The 16774-nt window shown below is 50.3% G+C and overlaps 1 protein-coding gene across 2 annotated transcripts in view; it reads left to right on the forward strand.

The window, feature by feature from the left end:
* The window catches only part of Nrg2 (neuregulin 2), a 187907-nt gene that overhangs the window by 157896 nt on the left and 13237 nt on the right, over positions 1–16774 (forward strand). The window contains exons 4-5 of one of the 2 annotated variants that reach the window (XM_090331406.1): positions 7900–8020; positions 14009–14085. In XM_090331406.1, coding sequence (XP_090187532.1) covers positions 7900–8020; positions 14009–14085 — 198 coding nt within the window. Of the gene's footprint in view, positions 1–7899; positions 8021–14008; positions 14086–14471; positions 14531–16774 lie in introns of both variants that reach the window. The other variant, XM_090331405.1, reaches the window with a different exon arrangement.

Below are 16774 nucleotides of genomic sequence, written 5' to 3' on the forward strand. Positions count from 1 at the left end.
GCTCCTTGGGCTACCTTGCCATTCTGTCAAAAAAAAAAAAAAAAAAAAGTCCCCATATTCTGGTTTGCCCTGGATTTTTCTCACACGTAACTCTTCCATTCCAACCCCATCTCAAGGGCAGCCCCAGCTCGGGTTTCATGCTTATTCACTCACATATCTAAGGAATGGCCTTTTAAAGCACATTCATCCAGCCACGCCCACACCATTGGTCCAGACATGCCTAAGCTATGGAGCCATGGGACAGGGACTTGGTCACCACGCTGGCCCAAATAGCATTGTTCCCCCTTGATCCCCCATCCTTACGCTTCCTCTCAGGGAGCCACCCTCTTTCCTACCCCAATCTGGGGTACTTCTTGCCCCACCACCGTCTGGTAGCATTGCTTGACTTCTAGCCTTAGATCATGTTTCAACTTCATACTATTACTGAACTTTCTCTGTGGGTCTGACCACCCCAGCAGAAGGTGAGCCTCAAGAATGGGGACCCAGAGACAATGCCTCTCCCTGGGAGTTGTGACTCTAGCTGTTACTTGCTGAGCCAGGTTCTGCATAAGCTCATCAATACTTGTCCAGGATCAGAATGTATTTTATAAGTTATGAGAGGCTCTGAGAGGTTATTTTTCCCAAAATCAAATAGCTAGTTAATGATAGAGCTGTGCAGTGTAAAGTCATTGGCAAACTTAGCCCTGGCACTTCGGAAGTGTTTATGTAGCTTGTTTACCACTTTGGCCTCAAGGCCTACTACAGTAGGTACCTAGAAAGTATGATGTGTAAGAAGCTTAGAGACAAGAGCTCATGACTCATGGCTATAGTCCTAGCTACTCAGGAGGCTGAGATCTGAGGATCTTGGTTTAAAGCTGAGACTCTTCAATTAACTGCAAGCAAAGCCAGAAGTGGAGCTGTGGCTCAAGTGGTAGAGAGCTAGCCTTAAGCAAAAACTTAGGAATCCTGCTCAAACCTTGAGATCAAGCCCCAAGTCTGACATAAACGACAAGAGGAAGGAGGAGGGTGGGGGGAGGAAGAAAGAAAGAAGAAACTTGGAACCTGTTCCAAGGTCTTGTCACTGCCCCCTCTTCCTGGGCATGATATGGAAGGCATACCTGGATCTTTCTACCTGTCCCAAGGCTGGAAAAGTGGGATGATCCTGGGATCTAGCACCTGCCACCTTTGTCCTGGTTAGCGGATAATCTCTGATCCATCTTCGTTAGAACTGACAAGAACACAAAACTTGTAAGTCCAGAAGTCAGAGAGGCACTAGACATGACAAGTCAATAACTGAAAACATAGATCAGGGCAGTTTTCCCCACCATGCACTAGACTGGTTGATTCTCTTCTCCTATGAAGTAGTGTCTCTCATTTGGGAAGCCAGGATAGAGAGAGGAGAGGCCATGGCTCAGACAGTTTCAGAGTCATGTCACCCCAGCCCCATAACCATCCATGTGGTCATAAGGATGGACTCTGCTGTGCCTACCTGCCCCTGTAAATGCTTAGAAGGGTGGAGTGCCATCTTTGCCAGCTTGTCTGTAGCAGAGGAGCTCCTGCAAGATAGCCTTGAGCTATACTGGAACTATATGGAGAAGCATTCCTACAAGGATCTATTAGTAGGGGAAGATGGTTGCCGTGTAGAAGGCCAAACTGTGCCCTCTCTGTTGCACAGGGCTTAGGACCTGAGACCCCTGGATATGCTTCATCCCACAACCCCAGTTCTAATCAGCTTAGGAGCCAGTTAGGAGAGCCTTTGAGCTAGAAACTGAGGCAGATCTAAAGTCCTAACTAGCCACAGGGCTCCTTGTCTCTTGCTTCTGCAGCCTGACAGACAGTAGCAGGCAAGGTAGTGGAAATAATTCAGTGTAGTCTAGTCTCCGCCATGTGTCATGCAATCCTACCTCATTCCACCTCTCTAACCTTCAGTTTTTCCCTCATAGACTGAGCTATGATCTTAGGTCTCTTCGCCTAAAACTCTGGAATTCTGAGTTGGATATTGAGGCTACATCCTGTACTCTTCACTCACACATGTAAACACACGTACACACACACACACACACACACACACACACACACACACACACACACACACACACGAGTCTACACCCCTTCTATGTCCTCAGGGCAGGCAAGAACCTACTCCTGGCGTGAGAAATGGACAGGGCCATACAGGGAATCAGAACCCCCACCCCACACCTTCCTCCACCACCACCACCAACCCCTCCCGCCCTCCAGCTGATGACATTTTCCCAGGCTAAGATGCCTGAGCTCCTTGTTTACCTTCAGAACCCAGGATACCTGCAGCAACCACACCCTGAGGAAGGGGTGGAGGGCGGGCAGCGGGCATCTGGGCCTGCCCCCTCTGACTCATCCCAAGGTGGGTTGGTGTGGCCCGCCCAGGCCCCAGGGGAGCTAGGGCCATGGAAGTGGGGGAGGGTCAAGGAGCAGCCAGCTGTTCTTCGGGCACCACCCAGCTCCAGTAGCTCCCACTTCATTTGAGAGGTGTCTGATCCTCCTCCACATCAGAGCAGGCCCTCCTGGCTGTCACCATGCTGCAGCTCCCAAGAGGCCTCCAATCTCCCTGCATTGGCTAGAAGAAGGAGCCCAGACGTGTGTGGAGCTTGTAATAAAACAGTTGGCTTAGCCTGACCCACTTCTGCATTTAGCAAAATCAATGAATGGCCATGCAGAGATATCCAAGGCACCAGGCAGAGGACAGGCAGGTTTGCCCTGAGATGTCACAGGACCATAGAAGTCCCAAAGAGGCCTCCTGCCTGTCCCCTACATGGGGCTTTAAAAGGCCACCTGTGTGGATGAATCCATATTCACAGGGCTGCGCACGTGAACTTCCACATATGCTACAAGCCTCATTTAGCACGACCAGGCTCTGAGCCCTGGGAGTCATCGTCTGGGCCCTCCAGCAAAGTCCCACAAATGGGACTTTGTAAATAACTGCCTCTCCTAACAGATGGGAGGGGAAGGCACATATACCAAAGGAAAAGAGGGGGGAGCCATCATGAACCAGGAGACTGAAGATCTGGGCCTTGAAGAAGTAGAAGTTATTATCGATGGGCAAGAGAGAAAAACCAGCTATAGCAGCAGCAGGCAGCTCTGCAGCACCTGCTCAGAGCCCATCTTTCTCCATTCCTACCCACCAAGGCTCTGACCAATTAATATATGCAATTAAGTTACATTCTGTAAGATTCACCATGTTAATGTGTGTATCAGTGGATTTTACTTTAGTCATTAAGTTTTGCGACCATCATCACTAAATCCAGAATATTTTCATCCCCTCCAAAAGAAACCACTGCATGCATTGACCGTCACTCCCCGTTGTCCCCTTCCAGGCCCTGATGCCAACTAAACTTTCTCCTCCTGAAAATTTACTTATAGTAGACATTTATATAAAAACAGTTGTGCAGTATGAGATTGCATTGCTTTACTTAACTTTTTTTGTCAGTCATGGAACTTGAACTGTGGGCCTGGGCATTGTCCCTGATCTCTTCAGCTCAAGGCTACCATCCTACCCCTTGATCCACAGGGCCACTTCTAGTTTTCTGGTTGTTAATTAGAGATAAGAGTCTCATGGACTTTCCTTCCCCAGGATGGCTTTGAACAGAGATCCTCAGATCTCAGCCTCCTGTGCAGCTAGGATTACAGGCATGAGCCACTGCGCCCAGCTTACTTAACATTTTTTTTAAGGTTTATCCATTTGTAGCAAGCATCTCCTATAACTGGAGCTACTATATTTCATGCTTCAAAGGGAGCATCATGCCTTTTGGTGGCAAAATAATATTCCACCAAATGAGTGTTCCACATATGGTTTAATCATTTCTTAGTTTGGGTTATTGGATTGTCTGGATCATTGTTCCACTTTGACTATTATGAATAATACTGCTATGAAAATTTAGGTAAAGGTTTTGTATGCACAAAGATTCTCAATCTCTTGAAGACATAACTAGAAGTAGAAATATGGTAGTTCTCAGTCTGTTTTATTTTATTAATCAGTTTATTTTTTGTTTATGTGGTACCAAGGAATTGAACCCAGGGCCTCATACATGCTAGGCAAAACCTCTACTACTCAGCCACACTCCCAGCCCCTCTATGTTTATTTTTCTAAGAATCGCCAGATTATTTTCCAATAGCTGCACCAGCAGCTACAGTAGTCTTACCAGCAATGCACAAACCCTCTGATTTCTCTACACTCTTACCAGCACTTACTAGTATCCTTGTTGTTATTATTATTTAGCCATTCTAGTAGCTGTAAAGTGTTATCGCATTGTGAGTTTGGCTTCATGTTCCTAAGGATCTTCCAAGAATACTTGCATACAATAGGGGACAATGTTTTACTCTATGGAAGAGATGCCACCATCAGCCAGGAACACCAGACTAGCCCTGGATGGCAGCAGAAGACACTTTGCCCCCAAAGAGCTAACTAGGTATTTGTTTAGTCAATCATTTTCCAGGCCTTCTGCTAAGACACTGGAGTTCAGTGACACATGACAGAGGTCGGCTGCTGAGGTGACCTCCCTTGTAGTGGGGAACTATTGTAACACATGTCATCATTTTGGGTTAGAACAAGCAGCATGGGGCACACAGGACAGAAGTGAAGAGCAGGCGTAAGGGAGGAGTGTGATGAGCTGGAGCAGCTGGAAGAGGCCATTGTAGGGCACTGATATTTGGGACATTTTCTGCAGGACTCCAGGCTCACCAGAGATGCCAGGCTGAGACCAATGTAGTCACAACATAATGCAAGAGAGGAACAGGAGACCATGAGGAAGGGTGAGGAGACCTGGGGAGGAGTTAGAGGCCTTCTTCTGAGTGCAGAGGGAAGGCATGGGAGAGCACTTTGCTCTAGGAAAGGACTGGCCCAATTCACATATTTAAAGACCTCTCTAGCCACTGCCAGCCCAAAAGCTTAGAGCAAAGACAAAAGTCAGCAGAGGAAGCCATTCAAGAGACCTTTATGATCACCCAAGGAAGCAACCACCATGATCTGGACCAGGGGAGAAAGCAGATGGGGCTAAAGTCCTTGAGGATAGATGACAAACAAGGGATGCCCTCTGGCCCTCCAGTGGGTCCCATGTGGTCACTGACGTAGAAAAGACAGATGACTTGGAGCCATGTTTTGGATGTGTTGGAGTTGGGGTAGCTGTGAGCCATCCAAATGGAAGAATCAAAAGAGCAGTCAGATCCTTCCATTAGAGTCCTTGCCACCTTGCTTCTCCAAACATGGGGGACATGGTGAAGAAACACAGACCTGCTGACAAGAAGGCAGATTGCGGGGGCCGGGAGTTTGGCCTAGTGGTTAAAGTGCTTGCCTAGCATGCATGAAGACCCGGGTTCGATTCCTCGGTACCACATACATAGAAAAAAGCCAGAAGTGGTGCTGAGGCTCAAGTGGTAGAGCGCTAGCCTTGAGAAAGTCCAAGGACAGTGCTCAGGCCCTGAGCTTAAGCCCAGGACTGGCAAAAAAAAAAAAAAAAAAAAAAAAAAAGAAGGCAGATTGCCTTTGGACCCATATACATGTCATGGTGTGAACACCCCTCTGCCTGCGCACATTTCCCTGCAGAGCTGGGCTGACAGGATAGAGAAGGCTGGCCTCACTCTCACGATGATGTGGTCTTAGCAGCCCAGACTTAGGTCTCTCTTTCTCCACTTGTCCTCCGCCCTCCTCTCCCCGCCCCCTCCGACCCCTGCCACCTCCGAGAGCACAGACTCATATGTGTGGCAAGCCCAAGTGTGCAAACTGTGGTCTTAGGCATCCCAGCCTCCTCACAGGCGTGCACTGCTTGATCACTGTGGGTTAATCCCAGTGTGGGCACCACAGTGGGTCGTCTCTGCCACCACGATTGTAAAGGGAGCCACTCAGGTCCAGGTTGAGATTTCTCTGGCTTGTTCCAGGCCCACAGGAGGTTCCAGACTATGGTCGACATGCTGTTTGCATTCATCAGCTCCTGTCAAGCCTTGGTGCTGCTGACGTGTTCTTTCTCAGGGGGCTGAGGAGCTGACAAGAATGCACCACTAGGATCAGGAGCCCCCAGACCTTGTCACAGCACACGGTGACTCTAGGCAGGCATTCACTCTTCTCTTTGCTCACTCCTCCCTCGCAGTGGGTCTGAAGGGCAGGACAACCTCTAGGATCTGCCCAGTGTCCAGACTTTATAACTTGCAGGCGTGGTCACCTCTCTTGTTTCTCTTCTTTGTCCCTTTCTTGATTTCCTGGGTCTCACTGACCCAGAAAGGGGGGTGTGGGGGTGCAGAGACCAGCAGGCAGCCTCCTCTCCCAGGCCAGCATGTGGGTCCCAGCTGGGTTTGTGGTGGAGCCTAGGAGACACGGGGGCAGGGCTCCAGATGCCAGCTCAGCAGCAGGCATGGGGTGCAGAGGAGGCTGGGAGCTGGCCCTGCCCACGGGGTTTTATCAGCGAGCTCCTCAGACATATACAGAGGCAGAGCTGTGTGTACACTCCCAGTCTCCCACGCTCCATCCGTCTCCCTACATGTCTAAACACTGAGGGCACCAAGCGCCTGCTTTGTTCCTTCCTCCTCCTCTTTCCTCCTCCCCAGTACTGAGGGGAGAGTAGGGAAATACTCATTTTCCGAAGGAGATAGGGTCTGCCAAAGTGAGATGGGCCTCATCTCTCTGAAGGCCACTATGAGTCAAGTGTGAGCTACCCTCACAGCCCCTGGGAGTCAAGGGGTGGGGGAAGCAAGGATTCCTTTTTGAAGGCCCAGTCTGGATACACAGCAAAGGGCATCATCTTATGGATGGAAACTGACCTGTGCAACAGTTTTCCCTTCCTGTCACCTGTCTGGATGCTGCCCCCTGATGGGGGAGCAAGGCTTTTCACTTGTTTAACTTTTTCACAAGAAACTGATCAAATAGGCCAGGCAGTCTTGAGTTAGCTACCTAAGCTCCCCATCTTGCTCCTTATTCAGTTTTCCTATCCCAGCTGTCCCCTTCGCTGCCCGTGTCCCCAGCTCCATCTCTTCCCTGCCAACTGGAAGCCTGTGATTTAGAGCTGTGCTGTCCAAGGCTGCAGACAATAGCTGATAAGCTTGGAAAAGTGGAGGCTACCTGGCATAAGGGGACATTAGAGGAGATGCTAGATATTTCAGGACATAGTAACTTTGATTGTATTCCAGCTCAGCCCTGAAGTAAAGGGGAGGGAGCAGAAACTAGTGTTCCTCAACGTCTTTGAGATGTTAGAAAATCACAGTGTGTGGGGCTGGGAGTTTGGCCTAGTGGTAGAGTGCTTGCCTAGCATACATAAAGACCCAGGTTCGATTCCTCAGTACCACATACATAGAAGCAAAACAGAAGTGGTGCTGAGGCTCCAGTGGTAGAGCTCTAGCCTTGAGAAAGTCCAAGGACAGTGCTCAGGCCCTGAGCTCAAGCCCGGGACTGGCAAAAAAGAAAAAGAAAATCACAGTGTGTTAAAGGTACTATATCTCTGAAGTCTTTGTTCCCTTCCAACTCCACGCCCCCCGCCACACACATGCACATATAAAGTCCACCATGAGACCCCAAAATACAGAAGAACGCAGGTGGCTCCTTTCAGCCTAACTTCCCACACTAAACATCAGCATCTTGCTTATCTTCTGTGGATCCCTAGCAAGACAGGAGGGACCAAGCCGCAGTAGCCCTTATTCTAGCCCCTTCCAGAAAACTGAAAACCTTTCTGGCCTTTAGAGGTTTGCCAAGAGTCTAATAGCAGGCAGATGGTCAGAGCTGCTAGTGGTTCCCATCTCCCTGTTGTCAACCAAGAGAGGACCCCAGACCTTCCCTCCTGCAAGTCCCGCAGGCTCTTGGAGCTTCCAGCTTTGACATGGACATGAAGGGTCATGAAAGACGTGATTCCTGGGGCCCGAAGGCGGTCTCGGTGGGTCACTAGCACATGTCTCTCATACCTCTAGTGAGCACCACCCTGTCATCCTGGTCCGGGCACGCCCGGAAGTGCAACGAGACAGCCAAGTCCTATTGTGTCAATGGAGGCGTGTGCTACTACATCGAGGGTATCAACCAGCTCTCCTGCAAGTAAGTGACAACTGGGGTGGGCACAGGGCCCAAGAGCAAGGGAGGAGAGGCTGGGGCAGGTGTGGAGGGCTCTAGGAAGAGCAGGCTTCAAGCCATTGGGAAGAGGCCTGCAAGGGGTATAGACAGGGAAGTTTGTTCACCTCCTAGACCTTTCTGGAATTGAAGAGATAAACTCTAAGGGGCAAAGAGGTTCCTGCAGTCCCCGTTTCCTAGGCCCCTTCCACCCACTCTCCTGATGTCTACCTCTTACCTACACCCTTTGGCATATGGGGATGCCAGTCTAAGGCACTGGGCTAGTTCTCTCTCTGTCTGTCTCTGTCTCTGTCTCTCTCTCTGTTTCTCTCTGTCTCTGTCTCTTTTTGTATCTCTCTCTCTGTCTCTCTGTTGTCTCTCTCTCCCTGTCTCTTTCCCTGTCTCTCTCTCTCTCCCTCCCTCCTTCCCTCCCTCTCTCTCCCTCTCCCTTCTCTCTCTCTCTCTCTCTCTCTCTCTCTCTCTCTCTCTCTCTCTCTCTCTCTCTCTCTCTCTCTCTCTCTCTCTCTCTCTCTCCCTCTCTCTCTCTCTGTGTTTCTCTCCCCCCTCCTTCCCGATCTCTCAGCAACTCTCCATATTTGTTCTGGATGAACATGCCCCCAGCAGTGAGGGGCCTGGCAGGCTCACGTAGGACACAGGCTCCAGAGCCCTTGGCAACTGAGGCTCCCACTCTTGAAGTTTGGAGGGTACAGGAAGTGTCTGTTCAGAGCCCAGTGCTGAGCTCAGATCTTTTCGTTCTTCCTGCCATGAAGGTCCCCCGATGTCCAAAAATGGCCTAGGTGGTACCTATGCCCCGTAGACCCTGGTCCCTCTCTATGGGGTGTGGAGACTCCACGGGGCACCATTCTGGGTGTGCCCATGGGAGGAGTCAAGGTGGCCCCAGCAGGAACTCCACGGAGCTCGGAAGCACCAGCTCCCTATAGCAAATAGAGCAGATGAGGGTGAGGCGGGCCGGGAGAGTGGATTGACACCCAGACTAACCTGCTGAGCCCCAGAGTCTTCTGGGAAGATTTTTGGGTGAGTGTGTGAGGAAGGTGATGGAAGCTTGGTGAGGAGTAAAGGCTCTGGCCGGATCTTGGGAAGGAGTGGGAAAGAGTCCTAGGACCCTGGCAAGGTGCCAAAGTTGTCCCATTCCTATGGCATCTGAGTAAAAGCCACTAAAATGTTCATGGTGGTGCACTGAAAGAGAGCCAACCTTCCCATAGACAAAGTCAGACCCATACTATGGCTCTCCTGCCTCTGGCCTGTCAGCCTACATCTGTACCCCCATCCCTGGCTTCAGCCTTTTCTAGAACCATAGGCCTGGCAAGGAAGCCAGCACTTTTTTAAAATCCCTTCCACCCAGTGAGGTCACAAAGATGGTGACCCTTCACCCTTGCCCCCAGTGTAAGGTAGCTTGGCTGCATGGCCAGCAAGGGCCATGGCTTTTGCCCTCTTTTGGCCTCTTTGCTGGCTTCCTCCCTAGTCACACCCTTCACCTGCTCTCACCCCCTTCCCACTCTCCTCCCCTCCTGAACCTCAAGGAACACTCCCAAAAGCAACATCCTGTCCTCCACGGAAGTGTAGGGCCTGCTCTCCATTCTCATTCTTCCCAGTTTCTGCATCCACCAGGCAGCCATATCAGTGTGACAGCCCCTGCAGAACATTCTAGCCTTGAAATATGCTCTGATCTGTTTGGAACAGACTTATTAGCAACTCAGGTGGGTCCTAGAAGTCCTTATACGGATGACCCAATCACCACATCCCCCTTTCCTTGTCCTCACAACAGGCCCTTCCTCTTCCCTGGCCCCTCAGACCCCTGGCCCTCAAAAAGATTCAGCATTGTCATTGAAATCAGCCCTGGCTCCAGGCAGGGAAGGTCTAGTTCCCCGGACAGGATAAGGAGGACTGAAGAGGATTCCTGGAACCTAGACTCTAGTGTCAGGTTCACTTTGGGAAAGGGAGGGAAGAGCTATATGGGCGCCCAAAGGAGCCTGCCAAAATGGCTGCATTCCTTGAGCTGGGAGCCTGCCCTGTGGAATCAGAGGACAGAGAGAGGAGCCTGAGCCCTTAGGAACAGGGTTGGGTTCCTTATCTCCCCTACCCACCAGGTCAACTGGGCTTCGCTGTTTAGAATGTGACTAGTGCCACCTCCCCATCTTTGCCCCTTGGATCAGCCCCCCCCCCCCGTGGGGGCTCCTGGAACCCACATCCCTCCCTCCCTCCCTCTGTCACCCTGCAGGGGAGAAGGTCGACCCTGGTGGGGCCTGCGGTCCTTAAAGATGTGCTGGAGAAGGGCAGGAGGGAGGGAGGCGGGGCAGAGCCCAGAGGCCATTCTGGGGGGTGGGTGAGCTGGGAGTGAAGGGGGGTAAGGCCTCTTGGGGTTCCTGATGACACCTGAATGGAATTAAAAAAAAAAAAGGAAAGAACTTAGGAAACGGAACTCACGTCTTACCATTTGTGCTGTTTGTTTACTTTTTATTTTGATTTTTTTGCATTTCCGCTTAGCTTGGATAATGAAACTACACTGGTCAGTTTCATTCCAGTTTCGATAAAAATCAGTTTTCCTTCCTGGTTTTCTTACACTTGTTGTCGTGTATCGGTTCAGGGCCCTGCAGGGAGTGTTGGAAAGCAGGCACACTCCGTAACTTTTTTTTTTTTTTTCTGGAATTCAGTGCCAAAAGAAACAGTGTCACTGATACTGAATATTGTTTGTTTGTTGTTTTTTTTTTTTTTAAAGAAAAAAGAGAGACAAGGGGATTTGAAAATGGGGGGGCCAAATCAAGGTGACTGTCTCTGTCTGGGCTAGTCAGGGCCCTCCACACTTCCTCTTGCTGCTTTCTCCTCTTCTCTCCGTGTGTTTGTTGAGCACGGTTGGTGCGTGACTCTTGGGGACTGGTTCAGGGGATGATGACAGAACAAGACTCTCTTTCCAGCCCTGTGCACATACCAGTGGCATGCTCTCCTCTTCCATCAGCTCATCCCCGCCCCATCCCCCTGCTTCCCCAGCCACTCATGTTCATCCCGCCCCATCTGCCTGCTCATCCTCGCCACATCTCCACCTGCCCTTCATGAACTCCAAGACCCTTCATTCTACATCCTTCCTCCTCCAGGTGAGGGCAGCACACATGGCATTATCCCCAGGCTACCAAAAGGAGAAACTGAGGCCCAGGAGGCAAGTGGGAAAGGGGACAACAGAGGTCCTGACTGTCTGTTCCCCCAGATGCAGCCCATGGGCTCTCCTCAATGTCCCTTTCTCACCCCTGCTCTTCTCCAGCCCCAGGTACAGATTTGCCCTGATGACTTCCGGAAGGGCTGGGAAGGGCTGCTACCTACCGCTCCTTCTGTCCCTATAGCCCTGAACACCAGAGGGCTGGTCCCTGTTTGAGTGAGAACAGCCAGCCACACCCAGTGCTCCCATCCCATTGACAGGTGGATGCTTTCTGGACCCTCTGCTCCCCTAGTCTTACAGGCAGCTTAACTAGGCTGTGAGCCCAGCCCACACCCAGAGCCTCCCCTAGGGAAGCCCCAGCCTCAACAAGCAGGATTAAGGAAAGGAACTAGAGTGTCTGAGAGCCCCCTGAAGACACCGGTACTGCCCCCCCACCCCAAGAACAGATAGGCTGTCAATCTTCCCCATCCCATCCTACACCCCTCCCCCAGTACTTTCCTTTGTTGAGGATGGGCACACCCTTGAAGACAGGAACAAGGCTAGCACCAGAAGGTCACACCATCCCATCGGTGCCACTCTCGGAGTTGTGTGACCCAGTGGCCATAATAGAGCTGAGCGAGCAGTTAGGGTAGCGCAGACTGGGTGTGGGACCAGGGATGCAGGGAGTTATTTAACTGTCATTGGTCTGCAAACATCATGGCATAACAGCCTTGTTGGTCAGTAATAGGAGTAGATTCCCCCTCTGACCCCCTCCTGCCCCTGCACTCTCCCCATTTTCTCTCTCATGAATATTGACATACACACACACACACACACACACACAATCACAATCACACACACACATACACACATGTAGCTGGGCTACTCTCAGACTTCAGACACAGACAAAACTAGTTCTTTCTTGGTCCTTTGTAAAGTCCAAGAGTCATTTTGGCAACTTCTTGGGTCTTTATGCTTCAAAGGTGCTTCAGTTTGAAAACTCACTTTGCCCTCTCTAGAACCCTTGCCCCAGATCAGTGTCCATGAGCTAAGGAAGAACTGGGCCTGGCTGAGATGGTTGGGCAGCCTCCATCTTCCTGGGCTGAGAGGCTTAAGGCCCAAGGCAGGGATGTGAAATGGGTGTGAAAGGGGACTCGCTCCCCCAAGTTTCCCTGTGCAACAGGATGACCACACATTACCCTACCCCACCCCATCACTTTCCACCATCTGCGCCCACCCCTGGCCCAGCTCTCCTAAACCCACACCCACATCACTTGAGAGACCGCTTCCTTCTCCCCCAAGGGAAACGCCATCTGAGCTAGCAAAACTCTACGTCTCTGCGCATTCCCCACTCCTCTAGATCTGAAGCCATAGGCTTTTCATGAGGATCTATTAGAGCCAACGGCCACTGCCCACTCTAAGCCCAAGGAGCTTACTCACTGACTATGGGATTGGATATAAGCAGTGGTATGTGCGAGGAAGTTTGAATTTGAGTTGAACCATAGCCTCTTTTGAGGTGATTCGTTTACCTGACTTTCTAAGGAAGAGCAGACCAAGGCAACATAAACCAGTCTCTGAATAGGGAGCCATTGGGGGAGGGTCCAGCCTGGTCCACTAGCTTAAGTAAGCAGACTCGGGCCGGGGCGGGGAGGAATTGTGAAGAGAGTACAGGGCTGGACGTGTCCAGAAATCTGAAAGACAGACTTGTGGGAGGGGAGCTGTGGCAGCCTGAGAATAGAAGGAGCTGTACCTTGGGGGTACGGGCAAGGTCAGGGAAAAGGGAGTGGGTGTTGCCCAAGAACGTCAGGAAATGCAAGATGGAAGAATAGGTGCAGGGCAGAGCCAGGCTGCCATGGAAGTACAGGTCATGGAGAAAAGGCAGACATGCCAAGGCTGGCTACCAGCATGCCCTTGGTGAAGAACAGGTTTCAGGGAAGGCACCCTAGTGAGTCCACTGCAACCTCCTCCTGTTCCTGGCATCATCAGAACAGCAGCTTTGGGATGCTGGCAATTCCACCTACTTTCCAGCTCCCCTTGCCTTACTAAGATTTTTCCAACCTCAATGGCTCTAGGTAGCTTCTCCCAAAGTGTGTTCTACAAAGGTTTCTCTAAAAATAAAAATTACAATTAAAAATGTCTTCCATGGTCAAATAAGTTTGGAACATATTAGAAATGTCAGCTATTTCTTTCTAAAACTTTTCCTACCCCTTCCTATGCTAAAGTAGCCTGTAACTTTATAGGAGCCCTGGGAAAGTAATCTCTAAACTTATTTGGCCACAGAACCTTCTTTAAGAGAATAGATTAAACACCTCCCAGGTCACTTTTGTCATGGACACCCAGTGTGGGAAGAGCCTAGCAGAGCTCTGTATTGAGCTTTCTGGGAGATTACTCCATGGAGGAGAAAAATTACCCAGGACCAGGAGAGAAACTTTGAAGGCCTAGGAGTAGCCTAGGTACCAGGTACCAAGGGACTCACTACAATGTGGCTTCTTGGGGCACTAGGCAAGTAAGAAAGCACACTCCACAAACAGAAGGACAACTAGACAATAACCTCCCATCCTCCCCACCCCCTGCTTCCCTAAACCATCCTCCCCTCCCCAACCCACCTCCCCACCACCCACGGAGCCACATCTGCTAGAGAGATTTGGAAGGAGAGTTCAGAGCCCTCCACCCAGCCCCAACTCCAGCCCCTTCAGCTACAAGTGTGACCCCCCCCCCAAGTGCCTGACTTGGTTTTTCTCATTCATCACTGTGCACTTTGATTTCTAACCTTAGCCTCGCGGATGATGCCAGTTTGTTCTGTGATTTTTCCCCTTTTCCTTCTCCAGATGTCCAAACGGATTCTTCGGACAGAGATGTTTGGAGAAACTGCCTTTGCGATTGTACATGCCAGATCCTAAGCAAAGTATGTTTGAAGATACAAACACAAGTCCCTGCTCCTTAGAAAGCTTCTGGGTGCAGTTCCCTCCCTCCCCCAATGTAGGGCATAGGGCAGGGGTGTTGGTTGTTTTGATCTTTGGCTGTTTTGTTTTGTTTCTCTTTTCTTTTTCGTATTTTGGTTTGTTAGTTCTTTTTTTGTTTTGTTTTGTTTTGCTTTGTTTTTCATTTTTTGGCCTAATCCTTGGGTTTAAAGTTCAGGGCTGCAGGTAAGGGGCAGAGTGGCAAGGCCAGTACAAATGGTAACGGTGGCAAGGAACCCAGCTGGCATTGGCAGGAGCCTGTGCTGGGGTGTTGCAATGCCTGTGTCTTGCTATCCTGGCTCTCTCTTTCTGGTTTTCTTTCTTTTGGTAGGTGTCCTGTGGGATACACCGGGGACAGGTGTCAGCAGTTCGCAATGGTCAACTTCTCCAGTATGTCTCTTTCTTCTATTTCTTCTCTTCCCTGATGACTGGCAGTCTCCCCCTGTGGGAGGGATGGGGCCTTACTTATCAAGATTGGGATGGGGGGGAGCAGAATGTCCTGAACTCCGATTAGTTCACACGCTCACCAGAAGCCTGTGCAGAAGAGAACTATACATCCCCCCAACATGTCAGGCTATGCTGTCTGAGTACAGTAATGCTGGTAATTCTTTCTGCAGCAGACCACACCCAGGTCTCCTTCCCCTCCAGGCATCCTGGCATGAATGGGAAGAGGCAACTATAGAGCGTTCCCCTGCCCTACAGCTGTGTGAGGGGGTCAAACTGCTGGTGGGCCCATCAGTGAGTGCATGCTGGTGTACGCTGATGTGTTTGTGAGAGAGAAAACAGTCTCAAAAGCCTAATCTGGATGTGCTTGACTTGGAGTTCAGGGACTGGGTGGGAGGAATAGAGATTAAGGAAAAGCAGGACCCACGGCAGTGGTTTTTCTATGGATGCAAAGACATTTTTGTGACTTCAGAGTGGAGATAGGCTGGGGGCTACTACAGATGCTAAAAGATAGAGGGGATACAGAATGCCTAAGTTGACTGATGACTCCCCAGGACCTAACTATTCTGAATTCCCAACCATGATTTCATCCTCTTCCTTTCTTCAGCTTAAGAAGTCAGAGCTCTGGGCTTCACACCACACCTCTACTGTGAAGGAATAGGGAGGGCGGAGAGGGGTAGAAGTTCTATATCCCAAGAATGCATTTACAGCCTGGAGCAGTTCCTGCAAGTACCACCAGGTGGAGGTGGAGCAAAGCAAAAAAGCCACTGGCTGGCCAGCTTGGTTTAGGGCTGTTCTTTTGCCCTGAAATGCCCAAACAATGTCAGCTATCCCATCCTAAAAAGCAGACCAGGTCCCTGATATCAAACCCTGCCCGCCCTCCCCCCACCCCCACCACTGATCCTCTTAAGGATCGACAGCTGAGTCCCATAAAGTGTTAGGCACCAAAACATCCAGATGGCACCTAAAAATTGGGAAATTGAACTCTTAAGATGCCAACAGTGGGACCCAGGAAGCCATTTAGATAGCTCATAGAGAAAAGGAGTTTTGGAATTTGAGTCTCCGTGTAGTGTTCCCCACCCTCCTCAGACCACAGTGCAAAAGCCCCAAAATTTAGCATAGGTGCCTCAGCCCATGGGAACTGGCGGGTTGAGCTGTTTAATCATCCTCATGGCATGGGAGACAGTGTTCTCTCCAAGCCCACCAAGGATGACCAGGGAAGAGGGCTGTGGGGGATAAGAAATTTCAAGTCAGATACAGGCTGTATAGGAAACTCTAGAAAAGGAGGAGCCTCAGAAGGAGGAAGACCAGGCAGGCAGAATGGGAGCCAGGTGAGAGAGGCAGTGGGGTCATATTCCTTTCCACCCTTTGGCACAGAGCCTTCACAGCTTGGGGAACTGTTCTGGACAGGGAGTCCAGGCCATCCTGAGTCAAAACAGTAAAGCCTCTGGGACTCAGGCTGATGTCCAAGGCCTCTTGGCCAGCTGTGCTGTTTCAGCTTTCAATTCAGATTTTGCTTAGAGGGCCAACCAGGATCCAGAGCCCCCCAAAAAGCCTAGACACCTGTATCACTGGTGTCTTCACTGTTACCTTCTGTAAAAGACTTGAGCTTTCTGATGCTTTTCAAGAAAGCCCTTCATGTGCTGCTCCAGCAGATAATGACCACAAAGACAGCTTACTGTGCACACAAAGCTTCAACTGCCATGCCAAGAGACTGGGGTATAAAAAAAAACAGCTGCCCAGCTTACTAGCTCTGCGGCCTCATCTAACCCATTGGCATTTGTTTTTTAAATCTGCAATCTTGGGATGAAGACATTGAGGCCTGTAGGGTTTGCTGTCTAGATGGAAGGAAGTAGTATTTGTGAAGGGTTCATTACAGAGCCTGCCATTGTCACTGGAGTGCAATTTAGTATTTCTCCCAGCTATAGCTGGCATGAAGGAAGATAAGGAGTACTTTCTGGGATTTTTGAGTCTGCTCAGACTACCTCAAAACCAGGTTATCTTTTGAAGAGACCAAGGAAATAGAGCCTGTGGTCCACGAAAGCTTCTCCTTCCACTGAAAGACCCTCCCCACAGGCAAATCCTGTCCATCTGTATCCCTTATGTATTAATGAGCACACATATACACGTAGATGCATAAACATGTTTGCATACACCTTCACAAACACACAAGCATTCTTTAACTCCTTC

This window comes from Megascapheus bottae, chromosome 4 (genome assembly GCF_031878675.1).
Source record: "Megascapheus bottae isolate mThoBot1 chromosome 4, mThoBot2.hap1, whole genome shotgun sequence".
NCBI lineage: Eukaryota > Metazoa > Chordata > Mammalia > Rodentia > Geomyidae > Megascapheus > Megascapheus bottae.